Source organism: Ochotona curzoniae, unplaced genomic scaffold (genome assembly GCF_017591425.1).
Source record: "Ochotona curzoniae isolate NIBS_2020 unplaced genomic scaffold, NIBS_Ocur_1.0 contig_1014, whole genome shotgun sequence".
Lineage (NCBI taxonomy): Eukaryota > Metazoa > Chordata > Mammalia > Lagomorpha > Ochotonidae > Ochotona > Ochotona curzoniae.
The window spans coordinates 49,227,157-49,246,781 of NW_024464920.1; the positions used below are offsets into that span (position 1 = coordinate 49,227,157).

At 57.6% G+C, this 19,625-nt stretch overlaps 1 protein-coding gene across 8 annotated transcripts; it reads left to right on the top strand.

The window, feature by feature from the left end:
• Positions 1 to 370: 370 nt before the first annotated feature.
• SEPTIN3 (septin 3) lies at positions 371 to 19,215 on the top strand. 8 transcript variants are annotated; one of them, XM_040991305.1, is made up of 11 exons: positions 371 to 1,778; positions 6,861 to 7,052; positions 10,981 to 11,109; positions 11,343 to 11,424; positions 11,632 to 11,769; positions 12,933 to 13,050; positions 13,744 to 13,839; positions 14,852 to 14,951; positions 16,798 to 16,849; positions 17,041 to 17,134; positions 19,034 to 19,099. In XM_040991305.1, exons 1-11 carry the CDS (start codon positions 371 to 373, stop codon positions 19,097 to 19,099), a joined length of 2,475 nt encoding a protein of 824 aa, XP_040847239.1. The 8 variants fall into 8 exon arrangements, with proteins under 8 accessions (XP_040847239.1, XP_040847249.1, XP_040847258.1 ...); XM_040991342.1 differs by lacking the exon at positions 371 to 1,778 and adding an exon at positions 3,653 to 3,737 and having other exon boundaries at positions 19,034 to 19,215; XM_040991350.1 differs by lacking the exon at positions 371 to 1,778 and adding an exon at positions 3,653 to 3,737 and having other exon boundaries at positions 14,855 to 14,951.
• Positions 19,216 to 19,625: the final 410 nt, after the last annotated feature.

Here is a 19,625-nt window from a genome sequence, read left to right on the forward strand (position 1 = left end):
GCTCCCTGACGGTGGAGAGGGGCCGCACTCAGGCCCAGAGGCAGAGAGGTGAACCCCGGCCCCGACACGGCTCATGTGAGAGGGAGCGGCCCCGTGGCCTGTGGCCCCTTGGGTGGCAGCCGGATGCTGCTGTTCTGTGTGGGGTGCATACGGGGCTGTAGCACGGAGGAACTATAGGAAGATAAGAAAGCACTCAGAATCTTGGAGAAAGTGGAATGAAAAATGAGTTTGTTTGGGTGCCAGACAATTTTGCAACCCACGCATGGTTTTGTGTGGCCTGCTGTGGTTAAGAGGGTGAGGGCTGTGCCTTCTAGGCCCCAGTGCCTCACCCCATCCTGGCCTTCCTCCCAGGGCAAGATCAGCAGCCTGCATGGATCGCAGCTTCGCTCCCACTCCTCCCGAGACACAGCCACAGGGAGCCGCCTTCTCCCACAGCCACGTGCTGGGGCACCCTGCCCGCTCCTCCAGGCTCTCCGGGGGTGTTTCCCCGCTCCTTCCAGTCCACAGGAAGACCATCCATCTGGACGCCTTTCCCAAAAGCCACATCCCCCAGACCTCTGGCCGCCCCGGCCCCGCAGTCAGGGCCTGGAGCATGCCACTGCAGGAGACTTGCAGTGTGCCAACGACCTCCACCCTGACTGCCAACAGCGTCGCGCCCAGGAAGCTGAGCTCCATTTCCCTGAAGATCTCTCAGAGCAGTCACTCCAGCCCCCTCCTTTCTCACTGCGAGGAGTTGCCCACCCTGGGCAAGGAGGCTGCCACGCAGGCGGGAGGCAGGTTGTTGGCTCTGGCCGACTCACCACCTGTGAATCTGCCGTCAGGGGGCGCAGTGCACTCGGAGGGGCCTGGGAACCCAGAGCTGGTCAAGCCCAGCAGGATGCCCACTGTGCCCAGCAGGATGCCCGCTGTGAGAAAGCCACTAGTGTGCTCCTGCCTGGCCTTGCCTTTCCAGAGCCAGTTGACCCAAAGTTCGCCAGGCTTTGTCGGGCTGGGCCGGGAGGGGCCGGGGCACACCAGGACTTCCCCGGGGAGAGGGAAATCCCGCTCCAGGGGTCTCCCCAGACCACAGAGAGGTGCCCAAAGGGCCAATGCTGTGATGAGCTTGTCTTCCCAGGACACAACCAAGGCAGATGTATCCAGACAGTTAGCGGCCATGGGCAGAACCAGGCCTACCTTGAGCATCAGCTTGGCTGCCCAAAACACATCCAGACGGGACACAGGCACGGAGTTCCCTGCTCTGGATACCACTTTGGGCAAAGCCATGAACTTGGCCTCAGCGGGTAAAGCCAAGTCAGGCATCGGCCTGAATCTGATCACAGTACAGACCACCAAGCCGAGCAAGATCGTGGACTTGAGGATGGCAGCCCCAGACAAGCTGGGCAGAGGCATGGCAACCGCAGCCACGGCCAAGCCAGACCTGGCCACAAGGGACATATCCGTGGATTTGGACACACCAGATCTAAACAAGCTGGCACCAAGCACAGCGATGGGGGATATAGCCAGGTTGGGGACACCTATGGCTTTGGCCAGAGCAAATACAGCCAAGGTGGACCTAGCTCGAGAATCCCCCACTTGGAACACAAGCAAGCACAGCCCAGCCATGAGCTCTGTCGTCCCGGGGTCCCCAGAGCCAGCCTGCGGGGACACCACACTGGATGATGCTGATCACCTGTCCCCATGGGACATGGCTACCTGCCCACCAACAGCAAGAAGCAGCATGACCCCGGAACATGGCACAGTGGCATTTGCCACACAGGAACTGGCCAGAGCATACAAAGGTAACAGAAGGGTTGGCTGGGGAGGACTGGGCAGCAGGGTGGGGTGGTGGTGGGAGGTGGGCAAGCCTCAGGATGGTTGTGCTTGCCTAGGAGAGGAGAATGTTAAAGGCAGAGATGAGTGCGTAGGGAGGAAGGGGCTCTCCGCCGGACAGTTCATGGGAGTCGCTCGTGGGTCCTCAGGTTTGGTAGCATTTTCCATGATGGTTTCTTGGCTGTCTGCATTGCTGGCATTGTGCAGCAATCCCCAGGCGAGCCCTGCTTTAAAAGTAGGCCTCCTTCATATGACAGCCCAGAGCTTCCGTATGTGGTCATGAGCCCAGCAGTGGCGGTCACTGTGGCATCTCTGCATGCGTGGGAATGACCTTGTCCGACAGTAGAATTCCTTCATATTCAGCCATTTAGGAAAGTACTGGGGTCTAGAAGGGACCTCATGTGGAAGTCTCTTGCTGGACCCCCAGCCCTGGCTCTTGACCACTGGGAGGTATCGGAGATCTGTCCACTAGGAGTCGTGGCAGAGCATTCGCAGTGGTCCTGGGCCGGATGTGCCCTGGGCCTTGGGAGCCTCCGCCCAAGCTGGTGTGAGCGGGGTCCTTCCCCGAGGCGAAAGCTCTGAGAGTTAGAGCCCTCCTCATCCCGCGTGGCACGCTCCACGCAGGGACCTTGTCTGGGGCCTCAGCTCTCCCTGCGCCCTCAGCCCAGCCGCTGCCTCCTGCCCACAGAGTGGGCAGCTGGTGGTCTGAAGGACTTGCTGCCTAGACATTCCTGGACATGACCTCGCTGAGCCACAGGTACTGCCCCCTCCTGTGCCCTAACGTGGAGCTTGGCACCTCCCCATCCTCTTCTTTCTCTCTCCTCCATCCCACCCAGCCTCTGGTCAATGTTGATATTTGCTCCTCAGTCCTTGGCCACCAGGCTCGCCATCTCTGGACTCCTGAGAGGTCACCACCCCTCTACCCCGGCTCTTCCCACCACTCTGCTGCCTCGGAGCCCTGGGCAACGGTTGGCCGTTAGTTGGGGAACCTGGCTTCCGAGTCTGGGGCTTTTCCAGCCCCTTAGCCCTTTGTCCCCATCTGGAACTTGCTTTGCTTTAACTACCTCATGGGGGGCTCTGGCTTGTCCACTGGCACCACCACACAGCTGCCACCTTGCCATCCTCACTGCCACTGCCCCATCCATCTCCCAAGATGTCTGTCCAACTCCTCCCACCGCCATTTGCATATCTTGTCCGTGGATCTCCTCCCAGAAGTCTTCCAGGATGCCCACCTGTGAGCACCTACCTTACCTGTGCAAACTCCATGCCCCTAATGCAGACACGGTTCATTTTGTTTCTCCCATTAAGTCCTCGCCCCTGCACACCTGGGGCTTGGCAGCGCATCCAGGAACCGTGCCCGGAGGCACGAAAGCTTTCTCTAATGGTTGGAGGGAGAAGCTCCCGGCCAGCCCAAGGTTACAGGGGTTTATCCTTCGGTCTAACTCAGGGCCTGACAAGCACCCCCGCGGCATCCAGCCACCGCGTGACTCTGCGCGCACACGGCTGCGCGCTGTCACCGGCCCTTTGTGCTCCCTTCAGCGCCCCTCGCACTGCCCAGCCGCGAAGGCGAGGGGCCAGGAGCGGGCACCTTCTCTGGCTGGGCGCCGCGGGAAGGGGAGGGGCCCTCGGCGGGGCTGACGGGCGCGCGGGTCACGTGGTGAGGGTGGCAGCGGCGGCGGCATCGGTGCGCACGGGCAGGAGCGGCGCGGCGCGGCGCCGAGGGAGCCAGCGAGGTCCGGGGGCGGTGCGGCGGCCCAGGGCGCAGGGGCAGCGGGGCCGGGCGGGTGGGCGGAGAGCGCGGAGGGGCGAGGCCCGGCTGCAAGGGGCCGCTCGGCCCAGGGGAAGCCCGCGCCCCGCGCAGCCTCGTAGCCCCGCGCCCTGAGCATCTCCCGCGAGGAGCTGAGACAAAGGAGGATTCATGTCCAAAGGTAGGGTGGCCACCGCGGCTGGAGTGCCACGGGGGGCGTGGGAGGGGCGAGGCTGGCTGCGCCTAGAGAAGCCCACGCACGGTGACAGATGCGCGGACACACGCACACACCCCGAGAATGACAGTCTCCAGACAGGCACCCGCGGGGCGATGCGGAGACCCATGGACACGCTAGTGGGCATCCACATACGCCCAGAAAACCCCCACGCGGGGAGCTCAAGACCCACAGCACAGACAGTCTAGGCACAGGTACCGCCAGCCAGCCCAGTGCGGTGACACGGGGATCCCCTCCCCCACCGGCTTCCACTGACACCAGCTGGTGGTCTCCAAGGAAACCCCTGGGCCTCCTGAGGACTGCAATGGGAGGAAGAGGGGTGGGTCCCAGGGTCCTGTGCCTCCGTGAAGGAGGGAGAACGGGCCAGGCTCTCGGGTGATTCCTTTCAGAATCCAGGGCTGAATCCCTGGGTGGGCTGTGATTGCCCTTAGGAGTGGGGGTGGGGCTTTGAAGGATGCTGAGGGTGGGTTGGGGGCTGGGGCCTGGGGAAGACCCCCAGCTGCGCTCAGGGGAAGACCCTCAGCTGGCAGAGGAGGCAGATGCTGTTGTCCAGGGGTCCTCTTTCTACTGCTACCTTTGCAGCAGAGAGGTGGGGTCCCCTGGCCAGACAAAGACACAACCTGTCACATGCCTGTAGAAGGAGGCTCCGCTCCTTGCCTGGCCTGGGAAAGGAACCGAGTCCCACTGCCAACTCAATGGAGCCCTGGCGGAGCAGGTGGCTCCTGGCAGGGGATGCGGCAGGCAGATCCCTTCCTCTCCAGGGCCTCGGGGGTGGCCGGGAGCTTAGGAGGGGCCTTGAGGACCAGCTCTTGCCCAGCTCACAGCTCCAGCTGGGGCCCCAGCTGAGCTGTCCTGTCTTCTCCCAACGCTGGTTGCTGAGGAAGCCAGAGGTGGCTCACTCCTAACAGGTCCAGCTGGCTTGACCTCAGCTCACACCAGCGAGGCGTCAGCTGGGCTGCACAGGGAACCGTGTCTGAGGCAAGGGAAAGAACCTTCCATCCATTCATCCATCATTTGTTCCCTCAGGCTGAGTGCCTTGTGGGGTGCACAGTGCTGGGGGAGCCGGGGCGCCTGCCGTGGGAACCACCACGTGCTTGGGGTCAGGTCATTTTCCCCTCACAGTTCTGTAATCTTCACAGCTCTCTCCCCGTTTTTCCAAGGAGTTGCCCAGGCGGTCTTACAGGACCCCCTTACAGGGGTCACCCAGGCGGGATTTGAATCTGGGTCAGCTGCCGGGCTGAGCATGGCCTGCTGGGTCCCTAGGAGCCATTGGTGAAGTTCCAGAGCCTGGTTCCAGAACAGCCTCGTCTGTGGTCTGGAGGCCTCGGGGCGCTGGGTGGGCACCCTCACTGGACAGGGCCTCTGTGGGCACAGCAGTATCTGACAGATGGCTGAGGACTTGGCTAGAGCAGGTCCTCAGTGGACATGCTGTGAGGTGGCCCCAAGGGGATGGAATGGATGGATGATTGAATGGATATGGCGAGGACAGGACTCAGCCACGGGGGCGCTGAGGCTGCGTGGAAGTGGAGCGTGTCAGACAGGAAAGCAGAAAGTAAGAGTTGGCCAGGGACTGGAGGGGGCCCAGGGTCTGCCAGCGGGACGTGTTGTGGTGTGGTGAGTTTACTTACCGGTGGCTGGCCAGAGGGTGACCGTTACTAGTGGCAGGTAACCGCCGACTTGCGGGCAGGTGCACTTTACAGGGCACGGTGAGTGCTGTTGGAGGAGACTTCAAAGGCTGCCTTCTGCCTGGGCCTGTGATCGGGCCTCGTGTCAGCCCTGGGAGTGACCTGGGCATCCTTAGGCCACCCCGTGCACTGGGGGATCTGTTTCGGGATTCTGTGGTTGACAGGCCAGAGTGAGCCCTCTCCCCCCACCAACAGTACCAGACTCCCCTTTCCAGCTCTATAGAGCCAGGTAGGGGGGATAGCATCTCCCTTGCTTCCTAGGTGGGCTTGGCTGTGGAGCCGCAGTGGGCATCGGGAGGGGCCAGCCTGTGAGTGAGCAGAGATGGAGCAGCTGCACCCCCGCCCCCGCCATGCAGGTGTGCTGTGCGGGAGCCGTAGATCACATGCAGGAGTAGAGGAGCTGGGGCAGGCTGCTGAGGGTCAGCTGCTGCTGAGCTGAGCCAATCTGGCCGCCGCCTGGAGCCGCCTGGCTGGCAACAGCTTCCTGGGAGGCAGGAGGGAGGTCCCAGTGCTTTGTCCGATTTGGCTGTGCCAGCGTGAGATGGGGGAGAGGATGGAGAGACAGATCTCGCCAGTGTCGGCTGAAGGAGCAGGTGGTACGGGGAGGGAGGGCATGCTGTCCCCTCTGCCCATCTGCTGCTTCATCCTGTAAAGCTGGGGCTCTGCAGGGTGGTGACTGCGAGCCCTCGGACTCTAGAATGGCAAGGCTGGGAGTCCGGGGAGTCCACGGCGCCCGCATACACACTGCTCCATTCCCCCTCCAGGCAAGTCCCTGGGCCCGGGAGGGGCAGGAACAAGAGGGCTGGGGACTCAGGGGTTTGTAGCCTCAACTCCTGTTGTACACAGGAGGCTGTGTGGTGGTGGGGAGGGGGGCTTGGGCACAGGCAGGTGGACCACAAAGTGGGCAAGTAGCAGAGTCAGGCTCTTTTTTTTTTTTCTTTTCTTTTTCTCTTCTTTCCTTTTTTGAGAGAGAAGCAAGTAGAGAGTGCTGTAATTTACCAGTTTTTTCCTCAAACGCCTGGCGTGACGCGGGCAGAACTGGAACCTTGCTGCAGGTCTCTGAGATGTGTGGCAGGAGCTCAGCCATGGGAACCCTCACCCGCTGCCTCTTAGTCTCTGCGTTAGCAGGAAGCTAGGATGGGGAGCTGGGATGGGCATGGAATCTAGGCATTCCGCTAGAGGATGTAGGCATCTTGACTGCCAGCCCAGACAGCTGGCCAGGCTCCGTCGTCTATACCTCGTTTTGTGGCTGTGCAAGTGGAGTGATATGTCCTGGTGGGCTGTGTGTGGTCCCTTCCAGTCCTGACTGTGTGATTCTGCAAAATGTGGCTACCCCGTGACCTCTGCTCTCCCCCCACATCTCCCCTCAACCCTGGTTTCACAGGGCTCCCCGAGACCAGGACGGACGCAGCCATGTCAGAGCTGGTGCCCGAGCCCAGGCCTAAGCCGGCAGTGCCCATGAAGCCTGTCAGCATCAACTCCAACCTGCTGGGTTACATCGGCATCGACTCCATCATCGAGCAGATGCGCAAGAAGACCATGAAGACCGGTTTTGACTTCAACATCATGGTCGTGGGTACGGGAGGCCAGGGGGTCGCTGGCGGGCCTGACACCGGGGGGGATACAGGATCCCATTTCCTTTTACCCTGACTTCCAGAGGATGAGGTCTTTGCAGGGAGGTGCATCTTTGAAAGTCAGAGTTACATTGAGAGAGGGATAGACAGGGAGAGGGAGCTCTTCCATCCACTGGTTCACTCCCCAAATGGCTGTAATGGCCAGAGCTGGAGGGTCTCCTCACGTGGGTACAGGGGCCCAAGCACTTCAGTCCTCCTCTGCGGCTTACCCAGACCATAAGCAGGAAGCTGGATCAAAAGTGAAGCAGCCAGAACTTGAAGTGGTACCCATATGGGATGCTGTGGGCAGTGGCTTGCTGTGCCACTGCGCTGACCCCACAGAAGGAGGCTGCCCCCGGCCCTTGGGGCTGGCTCAGACAGGTGGGGAGCTTTGGGAGGTTGGTCTGCCAGGGTCCATTTCCAGCTGGGTGTCCGCAGGCAGCCCCTTGCCTCTCTGAACCTGCTGCCAGGTTTGGAACCTGCGAGGATGACAAGGGTCCTCTCTTACTCCAGGAGCTGGTGGGAGGACTGGCTGAGGATGATCTGGTTTCTGATTTTTGTAGCACTTTACGGCTTTGAGAATATCCAAGGATTTGGTCCTGAGTCACACCACCAGCTTAGGAAGGGGCCTTTTCCCAGCGGATGTTCAGCTTTCAAGTTCTGCCAACGTCTGAGTCCATCTCCTCCCCCGGCCCCTTCCCTCCTGCCTCAGCATCTCCCTACACTGAGTCAGGTCTTGCACCTGTTTTGCCACGGTCTCCTGACTTGCCGTTGACCACTCTGAGATAAGGAGCTAGGACTGCAGTGTAAATCACTCAGAATGTCTTGGAACAGAAAATGCTGGCTGGTCTAAACTTTGGGCTCCATGACATAGTCAGTTTACCACCAGGACAAACGTATCACAAGGCTAATAGCGAATGGTTTTTGGACCTGGCAGTGGGCCAAGGGCCACACTTGAAGTGGCACCAACTGCCCTCCTCCTTCTTTGTCTCCTTTCTCCTCTTGTCCATTGTCCATCAATGAGCGCATTGGAAAACTCAAGTCACCCACCCTGTTCACAGTCTACCAATAACTCTCTTAGGATAAGGTCAGACTCCTTGTGTGATATGGGTCTTCCTTTCCTACCCATCTCCCTTTTTACTTTTTAATGTTTTTAAAATAATTTTTATTTGAAAGCTATGCAGAAAGAGAGACAGCAAAAATATCTTCCATTTGCCACTTCTCTCCAAATGGCTGCAGTGGCTGGAGCTGGACAAGGCAGAGGCCAAGAGCCAGGAGCTTCAGTTAGGTCTCCCACGTGGGTGCAGGGGCCCAAGCACTTGGGCCATTTGCAGCTGCTTGCCCAGGCACATTAGCAGGAAGCTCGATTGGAAGTGGAGTAGCTGGAACACAAACATTCGTATGGGATGCCAGTGTCACAGGTGATAGCCTAACCCACCATGCTTCCCTTTCGTAATAAGAAACAATTTGTTTATTTGAGAGACAGACAGAGCACTTTCATCTGCTGTCCAGATGCCTGCAGTGGCTGGGGCTGGGCCCAGCTGATGCTGGCAGACAGAACTCAGTTTGGATCTCTTCCACGCGTGACAGGGTCCCAGTTCCTCGAGCCTTCGTTGTTGCTTGCTGGGGTCTGCATTAGTGGGAGCCGGGCCAGGATTTGGGTTCCAGAAGGCTGGTCCCCTGGCCCTGTCTCTCAGGCATCACTAGTCTCTAGTGGACTTCTCTGTCCGTGTGGCTCTTCTGGAAGGCCAGTTACACTGCAGATGCTGGACATTGCTCTGGCTGGGGCTTTGTAAGTCTCAGAGCTGTGCGAGGTGCTCGTCTGGGACAGGCTTTGCTTGTGGCTCTTGTGGGTTTTTTTAAAGATTTATTTATTTTTATTGGAAAGGCAAATATATATATATATATAGGAGGAGGGACAGAGAGGAAGATCTTCTGTCTGATGATTCACTCCTCAAGTGACCACAATGGCCGGTGCTGCACTGACCCGAAGCCAGGAGCCAGGAACTTCCTCCAGGTCTCCCATGTGGGTGCAGAGTCCCAAGGCTTTGGGTCATCCTTGACTGCTTTCCTAGGCCACAAGCAGGGAGCATGATGGGAAGTGGAGCATCCAGGACATGAACCAGTGCCCATATGGGATCCTGGCATGTACAAGGCAAGAACTTTAGCAACTAGGCCATTGCGCCGTGCCCAGCTCTCATGTTTGTTCAGGTGTGAAAAGCACTTATGGCATTTTAGCAGCAAGCCCTTGGGTGAGTTCCTTTGCAGGACTGCACGCATCACACAGGGGGTGCAGGAGTCAGAAGAAGGAAGGAAGGGAAGGGGCGGTCTCGTCTTGGGTGACGTGCTTCCCTTCCCACGCTGGCCCCTCCGGCAGGTATGAGACAGCCAAGTGGGGGACCACCCGGTAGTGCAGCAGGTCAAGCTATGGCCTAAGACAAGGGCATCCCCTATGAGAGCACTGGTTCGAGTCCCGGCTGCTCTGCTTCCCATCCAGCTTCCTGCTAGTGCACCTAGGAACACATCATTGAGTACTTGGGTCCCTGTCAGCCATGTGGGAGGCCCGCGTGGAGTTCTGAGTTCCTGGTTTTGGCCTGGACCAGCCCTGGCCCCGGTGACCATGTGGAAAGTGAACTGGTGGATGGAAGGTCTTTATCTCTCCCTCTCTCTAGCACCATGTCTTTCAAAAATAAATACTTTTAAAATAAATGCTTAGGTAATGGAACTAAGGGTAAAGATTTTGATGGAAATAACTAAAAAAAAAAAAAAAAGATTTTATTTACTTTTATTGGAAAGTCAGAGAGACAGAGTTAAAGATCTTCCATCTGCTGGTTCACTCTCCAAGTGATCACAGTGTCCAGAGCTGAACCGATCCAAAGCCAGGAGCCTGGAGCTTCTTCTCGGTCTCCCACACGGGTGCAGGGTCCCAAGGCCTTGGGCCGTCCTCTACTGCTTTCCCAGGCCACAAGAAAGGAGCTGGATGGGAAGTGGGACAGGAGGGATATGAATTGGCACCCATATGGGATTCTGGTGCATGCAAGGTGGGGACTTTAACCACTAGGCTACTGTACCAGGCCTGCAAAAAAATTTGTTTTAAAAATCCTTGCATATAAGAGTCTTCAAAAAGACCCTTTCTTCATGGAAATACATATTATGAAAAAAAAAAGCATGGGTTTCCCAGTTTTTTTTTTCACACCAGCATACTTCCCATATCATTTTCCTGCATATGCTTTGAGGTACCCCAGTGTCTCCACAGGATACCAGGGCTTCTGAGTGCACCGTCTAGAACCCAGTGCACTGGAATCAAGAGTGGCTGCAGTGGCAGGAGGTCCCTGGGTGCAGGTGCGCGGTTGTGCACTGGCAGTTGTGTTGCCTTGCACACATCTCGTGTTGGAAGAGGATTAATCTCTCTGGGCCTGTTCAGCTGTGGACAAAGACAGCTTCGCTGCACACGCACAGGGCTGACACAAAGACGAATCCCACTGACAGATGGAGAAGTACATCACCCACTCTGAGGCAGCGTTAGAAGGCCAGGCAGTGCTAGTCTCACTTTGAATATTATGAAAAATGAGAAACTTAAGCCCAACAAAACACCAGACCATCCAGGGCCAGAGTCCATGCTGGACAGATAAAGAGCTTATCTCCTTTTCCAGGGGTCCTGGAGACCCAGTTGGGGGGGGGTGGGAGGAAGGGTGCTTCTGTCTAACCCCTCCCTCCTCTTCCGGGTCCCTGCAGCAAGCAGCCAGCCTGTCCCTGCCTGCCCCCCTTCCTCCCTGGGGAGAGGCCTAACAGTCACACACAGCCAGAGCTCTGTGAGCCTGTGGGAGAGCCCTGAGGCTCCAGAGGTGGACATGGAGTCCCCCTGGCTTCTTGTCCCCTTTCTTGCTGCAGGCCAGAGCGGACTTGGCAAGTCGACGCTGGTCAACACGCTCTTCAAGTCTCAAGTGAGCCGCAAGGCCTCCAGTTGGAGCCGGGAGGAGAAGATCCCCAAGACGGTGGAGATCAAAGCCGTCGGGCATGGTGAGGACCAGGCAAGGCCCCCGGGGAGCTTATGGTCACGTGAAGGGGGCCTCATGACAGCAGAATCAAGCACTGAAAGTTGGAAGCAAAGTCCCCAGACTGTCCGCGGGGGGCGGGGAGGCTGTGGCTGGAGAGGAACATGGGAGCAGGTGGGGATGTTGCGGCACAGGGGTGCTGCACTCTGAACCCCTGAGGCCCCTGGGATGAGGGGGCCTTTTCCCTGCACTCCCCAGTGATAGAGGAAGGCGGGGTCAAGATGAAGCTGACGGTCATAGACACCCCGGGCTTTGGAGACCAAATCAACAATGAGAACTGGTATGTGTCTTCCGCGAGGCTTCGGCCGCACGCTGAGACCTGTCTGTACCCTCCCTGCTCCGTAGCTTCCATGTCAGGCACTTCTGGAAAGCTGTCCATGGGGTGGGGAGGCAGGTGGGCGGGGCCCCCGGGGAGGTGGGAGACGGGATGGTGCTCTGACTGTGGTCCTGGCTCACTGTTGCATCCCACTGTTCCCTGCACCCTCAGCTGGGAACCTATTGAGAAGTACATCAACGAGCAGTACGAGAAGTTTCTGAAGGAGGAGGTCAACATCGCCAGGAAGAAGCGCATCCCCGACACTCGTGTCCACTGCTGCCTCTACTTCATCTCGCCCACGGGACACTCGTACGTGCTGGCCCTGTCCCCCTCCAAGACCTGCATCTGGCTTGCATCATGGGTGTCCACTCAAGGCTGGACAAGCAATGCCTTGACCTGGCTTGGGAGGGCCGAGGAGAGAGGCTAGCCACAGTATCACAGCTTTGGGATTCTCCCAGCCTGGCCATAGCTTTCTTGCTGGAGGGTCAGTGACAGACACTACACTGCCCACAGGTGTCCTTGCACCACAACTTGACTGCCCCAGCAGACAGAGCTTGGGATACGTGAGTGCAGGCTTTTTGTTTATTCAACAACTAGCAGCCTTCCGTGGACAAGGCGCTGGGTGGGGGTGGGGTGACAGGGTGAACTGGGAAGGGGCGGGGCTCTGGTCTGGAATGGGTGCTCTATTGGAGGTGGAGCCAGCTATGGGTATTTGGAAGGTGGCCTGCCCTGGTTGCGAAGCAGGGTCTCCTGGCATGAAGGTGACCATAAACAGAGCATTTGAGAACTCTGAGTGTGAGTAGCAGGTGCACCCCATGATAGCAAGGGCAGGAACGGGCTGAGGATGGAGAGCCCCAACAGCCCTCCTGTGGAGATGCAGTGTGTGTCAGGAACCTCTTAGTGTGCCCACATGCTGGGCAAGATGGCACTAGCAGGGAGGCCCTAAGTGTGGGAGGAGACATGAACTCAGCAGGTCCAGCAATGGGGAGGAGAAAAATGCCACAAGAACTTGGTCTAGGCCCAGGATCTCAGCACAAGATGGGCTTCGTACCTTCCCAGTCCTTGACTCACGCTCACAGGAAACCAGCACCTGTCAGCTGGAATCAGGGAAGGGGGTACATGGCCCTCGGAATGGGAGGAGGCCTGGCAAGAAATGCTGACCCCCAGGCAGAATGGGACACACTCATGGCACAGGGCGCAGGTAGGGACGATGGCCCACAAGTCAGAAAAGCTATGGTGCGGGAGCAGCCCAAGGGCACAAAAGACAGCCAGACTTTGGAGAGGACTTGGAGAAAAAGAGGAGGAGCAATGCAGGGTTGGGGTACCCTAAGGCAGTGAGGCAGTGGGCGTGTGTCCGCCTCTCTCCCTGCCCGTCTCCATCCTCCCCACCCAGGGATTGCTGCGGGGCGGTGGCTGTGGCTGAGGGGGTACGGGCAAGGTGACTGTCACATGTGTGCTTTTCTGGGCCCCAGCCTGCGACCTCTGGACCTGGAGTTCATGAAGCACCTCAGCAAGGTGGTGAACATCGTCCCAGTGATCGCCAAGGCCGACACCATGACGCTGGACGAGAAGTCCGAGTTCAAGCAAAGGGTGGGGCTCCCTTTCCCGTCTTTGTCCCTTCTGGCCCCTGCCCTGTGTCCAAGTCATCTGCTGACCTTCGTGGGTCCTCCTTTACTCCCCCGACCTCAGGCTGCACTTCCCACTTCAGCTCCCACCCAAACACACCGGCTGGGGCCAGAGGTCTCTGCGGGTCCCCCAGAGGTGATGCCACAGTTTTGGCCACCGGTGCTGGTGCTGGAAGCCCACTGGACCCAGGCTTCTCTGTAACTGTGAGGGGCCACGCCTCACATGCTTGGTTCCCCCACGTCCCTCTAGTCCCTACTGGCATCTTCTGTAAACTCAGCCCCCACTCCCTTCTGGACCTGGGGAGGTGAGGATTGAGGGAGATTGTGCCTGAAGCTCACAATTCAATAAGGGCCTGAAGAGGTCCTGGATGGCGCCCTGGAGATGGGGTTAAGCTGAGCCTGCAAGGAGCCAACAGATAGGCTGGGAGTGGGCGATGGGCTCACCTCCCCGCCTGCAGACGGGGCTGCAGTGCCTCCCGCTGGGACCTGCCTGCTTGCCTGTGGGCAGCCGGCACCCCCTAGGCTGCGGTGACTGTGGGTGTGGGGCTAGTGTTCACCCAGGCTCCTCCCGTCGCCCACGGAAGGCTCAGGATTGAGACCTGTGTGCCTGCGCCGAGCCTGAGCTGCGGCTGCTTTTGTCGCCCCTCTGTTTCTGTAGGTCCGTAAGGAGCTCGAAGTCCACGGCATCGAATTCTACCCCCAGAAGGAGTTTGATGAGGACCTGGAGGACAAGACGGAGAATGACAAAATCCGGGTGCGTGCCTCTGAGGTCTTCCCACAGCTCCTGCCCCACCTTGGCCGGAGAGGAGGACTTGGGCCAGGCAGGACCCGGGGCCACGGAGGGGCTCGCTGCTCAGAGAGCTGGTGTTTCCTCCCCTCCCCAGCCCAAGCAGGGTGTGGCAAAGCTGGTTCGTGGAGTGGTAGAGGAGCCTTGGGTGGGAGACCTTAGGGGGGATCTGTGGGCTAGTCAGGCTCTGCCTTGATTTCCCTGCTTATGAAGTGCTGGGTTAGCCCAGGTGAGTGGTTTATGGGGCTCCTGTTAGGACAGTCCTTTCCCAAACATCTTCAGGATGCAGTGCATGCTAGCAGCTGCCTTGGCCAGGCGGCGCCAGCAATTTACTTTTGTCAGGTCTTTCCAGAACATTCCAGGATATTCAGAAAAATAACTCCCTTAATTTATCTAATGCAGTCATGATCTGAAGCTGCTTTGGTCATTGAAGGACCCTCTGGGTCCTGCCTTGCTGCCATTGCTGCTGCCTTGCGATGTGCTAGCCATCTTAATTTATATACTCACTGTGACACTGGTACACACCAACTTGTCCCCATTGTGAAATGATGTGTGGCTGTATCTAATTACAACATGAAGTGTGTATGGGGAAGACAGATCTGGGAGCACACAGCTGGCGTGTGGTTCACACACAACACGCCCCCCGTTCAGCCGAGGGATGAGGACGGAGTGGACACAGGGTGAGGCCTGGGTGAGTCCGGTTGGCCACTCAGGTGTCTTAGCTCACAGAGTTCTTCCCCAACAAAATGTGGGCTGCAGCGAAACAGAAGCTATAGAGTGCTCTGTGGCTGAAGACGGCCAGATTCACAGAGGTTAACTGGCCGACAGTCCAGCGCTCTTTCTGAAGGTCAGAGCCTTGTCCTGGTTATCAGAATGTGCAGGCTCGAGGGCCAGGACCCTTTGTGCCTGCCCTTGCACGCCCAGGTCGTAGGAGGGTGAGTGTGCATGTGTGTCCTACTTGTGTCTCTGTCCTGTCCAGCAGGAGAGCATGCCTTTCGCCGTGGTGGGGAGTGACAAGGAGTACCAAGTGAATGGCAAGAGGGTCCTCGGCAGGAAAACCCCCTGGGGGATCATCGAAGGTAATTCGGGGAATCTCCTGGAAGAACTGGCCGTGGTCAGTGAGCCAGCAGTCAGACACCTGCAGGTCAGGGTACGCAGACACGGTTGACTTGCAGGCAGATTCTGCCTGTGAGGAGCTTACGGTCTGATGGAGAGAGGACACGCACAGGCAGTAAGCGTTGAGGGGCTGGTTTAGCACCTGACCAGGCAGCACCGCCAGGAGAGTTCAGAACAGAGACAGGTCAGGACTGGAAAAGCCAGGGAGAGGCTCCCCAGGCAAAGGCTGTGCGCTCTGATGCAGGGCTGAAGGGTGTTCAGGACTGCTGTCTTAACTGTGGACGGTGTGACCTCGAGCAGCAGGTCGATGGTTCTGCAAGGTTTCCAGGTTTCTTCAAGGAGCTCATTCCATATGAGAGCCCTACGAGGGGTTACACGAGGGCAGGTGTTCCCGGTCTCAGAATGCGAGCGCTCAGCAAACAGTTCATGGAAAACGCTTGCCATGGAAAAGCTGTGTGAAGTCCAACGTGGTGTGTGCGCGCCCGAAGAAACATCAGGTCCCATTCCCCGTGAGCTCTATTTATTTGAAAGGCAGGGTGATAGAAAGTGTCCAGCCTGCTGGTTCACTCCCCAAATGCCTGCAACAGTTGTATGCCGACCCAGAATCAGGAACTCCACATGGACGCCTGTAACACAAGTCCGTGGCCAACACCTGCTGCTTTTTCAGGTGCAGTGCAGGAAGCTGGAGTGGAAGTGCAGAGAAGCCAGGACTCTGCTGTGGGGTGCAGGGTCCTAAATGGTGGCTCAGCCTGATGTGCTACCATTTTTGAAGTGCCTCCTGTAAGATGTGCCTTGCCCAAGCCCACTTAAACTTGCTAGTGGTGGAACTTGGATTTCAGAATTGGGTATTTTTTTTAAAGAGTTATTTATTTTTATTGAAATGGCAGATACACAGAGAGGAGAGACAGATAAGATCCTCCAGCTGATGGTTCACTCCCCAAGTGACCGCAACAGCCGGAGCTGAGCCGATCCGAAGCCAGGAGCTCTTCTGGGTCTCCCACGTGGGTGCAGGGTCCCAAGGCTTTGGGCCGTCCTCGACTGCTTTCCCAGGCTACAAGCAGGGAGCTGGAAGGGAAGCGGGGCTGCCGGGATTAGAACTGGCGCCCATATGGGATCCTGGGGCGTTCAAGCTAAGGACTTTAGCCATTAGGCTACTGTGCCGGGCCCCTAGAGTTGGGTATTTTGATTCTAGAAATCAAAGCTTACCCTGCTGTTGTCCCTCTGCTGTGCTCTTTAGTTGGGATTTTTCTAAAAACAGCATTTTACCATCTGCTTTGAATTGGAATTCTTTGTGAGAATGTATGCCTCGTGCACTGGACTGTGTGGCCAGAGGATACAGGCCTTTGCTCAGACAGCCCTTGGTGAGTGACTTGGCAACTAGCAGCTCCTCTGGGTTGGGCTGGGTTCATCACGCACAGTGTGACCTTTAAGATGGTTCAGTTGAGATTCAGGGGAAAAAAAAGGTTCAACTGGTATTTTCTGTGCATTACCTTCTTCCAATCAGATGATAAGCTCCTTAAAGATAAAAATTGTGTCTTCAGCCTTGACAAGTTTCCTGGACGCCTGTGTGTTGGTTTTGGGGGACACAGTAGGTGCTCAGAGCTATCATTCCAGAGCGTCTGGAACAATATTGCGCCCATTGTACCTGGTTCCTAAATGTTTGCTTGGCGGATGGCATCCACTGCCTCCAGGAGGATCACAGGGAATCGTGTCTCTCTCCTGCGTACTTCCATGGCCCCAGCAGAGGCTCCCCTCTGGGATGCTGCTGCTGCAGGAATGAAATGAGCCCTTGCTGTGTTTTGTCCACAGTGGAAAACCTGCACCACTGTGAGTTTGCCCTGCTCCGAGACTTTGTCATCAGGTAAGCTGTCCCCTCCCTCCCTGTCCAGGTGGAAGGTCTTGCCCCTCGGGACTCCTGAGTGTGTCTGAAGACTCCAGCCCCTGTCTCAAAGCAGGAGGGGCTGTCGGCATGTCTGGCTCTGGGGCGGGCCCCGTGTGTGGAAGTGATGTATTGACCATGCCTCCTCTCCCATCTCGCCCATGGTCCTCCAGGACTCACCTCCAGGACCTCAAGGAAGTGACGCACAACATCCACTATGAGACTTACAGGGCCAAGCGGCTCAATGACAATGGAGGCCTCCCCCCGGTGAGCGCGGACACAGAGGAAAGCCGTGACAGTAACCCATGACGACCCCTTCTGTGTCCTCACGCATACCCACCTCTCCACACACACGCATCCCAAACACCACTGCCAGCCACCAACCACCTCCTTCCTTTTGACTGCGTCCCACAGGCTTGTCTGATTTGTGGAGCATCTTGTCTGTGTTTGCGTGTGTGTGTGAGAGAGACAGAGCGAGTGAGAGCCTGTGTGTGTGTGCGTGTGTGCAGGGGTGAGGTATTTTCATTGCTTTCCCTGGAAAAATCCCCTGGAAGTTTGGTTCCTTCATAACTGTCCATTATCTGTCTCCTTTCCTTGTGTCCCAGAACAAAGCTGTGTGCCTCACTCGAGAGGTTTTGGGGACGGTTTCATTGAAATATGACGGGAGCACAGATGAACCCCCGGCAACTCTCCCATCTTTGAATACTGCTCCTCTCCACACCGTATGGGGGGACAGCAGAGAGTCCCCCAGGACAGGTGGCCCCCAGCAAAGACCTGGGGAGAGTGGGGAGTTCAGGACTGTGCTCCCAGTAAGTTGTGAGTGGTCTAGGCTAAGTGTAGGACTTCCAGGAGAAGGAAGAGTCAGTCCACCTGAAGCAGGTTCCTGTGGTTGCCATCTGCGCCCAGAGGTGGGGCTCCATTCCTTGGACGCAGTCACTGTCAGCATTGCAGACTTCCACACTCATCTGGCCTCTGCCTCTTCTTCCTCCCCTCTCTCCCACCCCCTGCCTGGCTCTGACCTCTTCCACTGCCTTTCAAACTAAACCACTTCTTCATTTTCACAGTTAGAACTGATGTCCCATTTACTTCTAGATGGGACTTTAGGCAACCTTCAATTTCCAACTGAAGGCATGGGGCAGTTGAGACAGATCCCAGAGCAGAGATCAGAGCCATGGCGAGAAGCGGGTGCTGAGATAGAAGAGCCTTGAGCTTCTGAGTCGTCAAGGCCCAGGGGAAGACAGCGAGGCGATGGCTGCTGGGGCCAGGAGGGAGGAAGCACACGTGCTGGGCATCTGAGGCAGACTTGGGGCAGGAGGTGTAGGTTCTAGAAGATCTAGACAGACAGCAGACTTGATGGTGCTTGTCTCTCTGTGGTTTGTCTGCAGGGACACACCTCCCTTCTGCCCTCAGCCTTCTCTCTCAGGTGGGCGGGCTCCCCTTCTGCTTGCTGTGTCTTTCATGTCATTGGCCCCTCCTGGATTCCTCTGTGGTTCTCCCTTCCTTCCATGCTGCAGCTAAACTGCACTGTGTCTTTTTCTGCTTTTCCGTCTCTTTCCTCCTGACTGCTACCCGACATTGCCAGGGACACCTGCACACTGGCATTTAGCCTTTTCTTGCGCTTTCTCACAAGACCCATATTTATTGGTGCATTTATGCCCCCTCTTTGTGACCCAAATAAGTGCCCCTTTTGCTTTCATCACAAGGTTACTGACGTTTGGGGCTGGGGAAACAATGTGGCCTCCGGAAAGGGAAAGCACCAGGTGATTCTGTCACCGCGAGGTCCTCTCACAGCCACCCACCCTAGATCCTGCCCTCCACTAATGCCAGCACTTCTGAGCCCACTTAAGACTCAAGAGTCAGAGAGCCAGGAGAAAGCGGTGGGCAGATCACCAGGGTGGTCTCAGTCTCTCCTGAAGGACCCTTTCCAACCCAGCCCTGGTCCTTCTTCATCTACTACGGTGGGTCAGCAGCAGCATTACAACCCAGAGAGTGGTCCTGTATGGGACAGGGGAAGATGGAGGGGTGAGGGTGGGGGTTTTGGAGCAGCTGTGTAGGAGTGCGGTGCGTGGCACCCCTACACCATGACCCCCAGACAAGCCGTTGTTATGTGTCTGTGGCTAGCTGCTGGTCTCTCCACCCCATCAACCGTTCTCAACTCCCCTGCAGGGAGAAGGCCTCCTGGGCACTGTCCTTCCACCTGTGCCAGCCACCCCCTGCCCCACTGCTGAATGAAGGCCATTTCAAGCGCTGCTTCTCCCTCCATTCATCCCAGCTGTAATTGCTGCAGGCCCTCTTTAGTGCTTGTCCCACCCACCCCCACGCCCACTCCCACGCCCCTCAGCCCTCAGCAGGCACCAGGGGCCTACGGCTTCCAGGTCAGTCGCTTCCTCTGTTTAGCCAAATGGAGTTGTCACCAGCACTGCCCTGCTCCATCATCCCCGACAGCCAACCCAGCCCCTCCGCGGGGTGAAGGGGTCATCCCAGCTGCTCATGCCAGTCTCCCCGGGAACGGTCCTGTCCTGCCCGTCCATCTGCATGAGCCATTCTTGGCGTCTCTTTAGAGGGTCAAGAAAGTGAACCTGCTGCTTGTTAGATCACGGGGGCAAAGGGTGCGCTCCAGTGGGAGGCCAGGGCCTTCCCTGCATTGCTTTAAGGTGAGGGTGGGTCACGGCCGATGAGGGGGGGCAGGGGCCAGCCTGTAGTGGCTGCCCGAGGGTGCTTACACACCCTCCCCACCTCACTAACGCAGCCACTCAGA

Excerpts from the sequence above, each read along its gene's own strand:
- SEPTIN3 (XM_040991305.1), top strand. The coding sequence starts at position 371 with ATGGATCGCAGCTTCGCTCCCACTCCTCCCGAGACACAGCCACAGGGA. Across the intron at positions 11,110-11,342 it reads GATCAAAGCCGTCGGGCATG|TGATAGAGGAAGGCGGGGTC; the intron begins GTGAGGACCAGG and ends TGCACTCCCCAG. Across the intron at positions 13,840-14,851 it reads CGGAGAATGACAAAATCCGG|CAGGAGAGCATGCCTTTCGC; the intron begins GTGCGTGCCTCT and ends TGTCCTGTCCAG.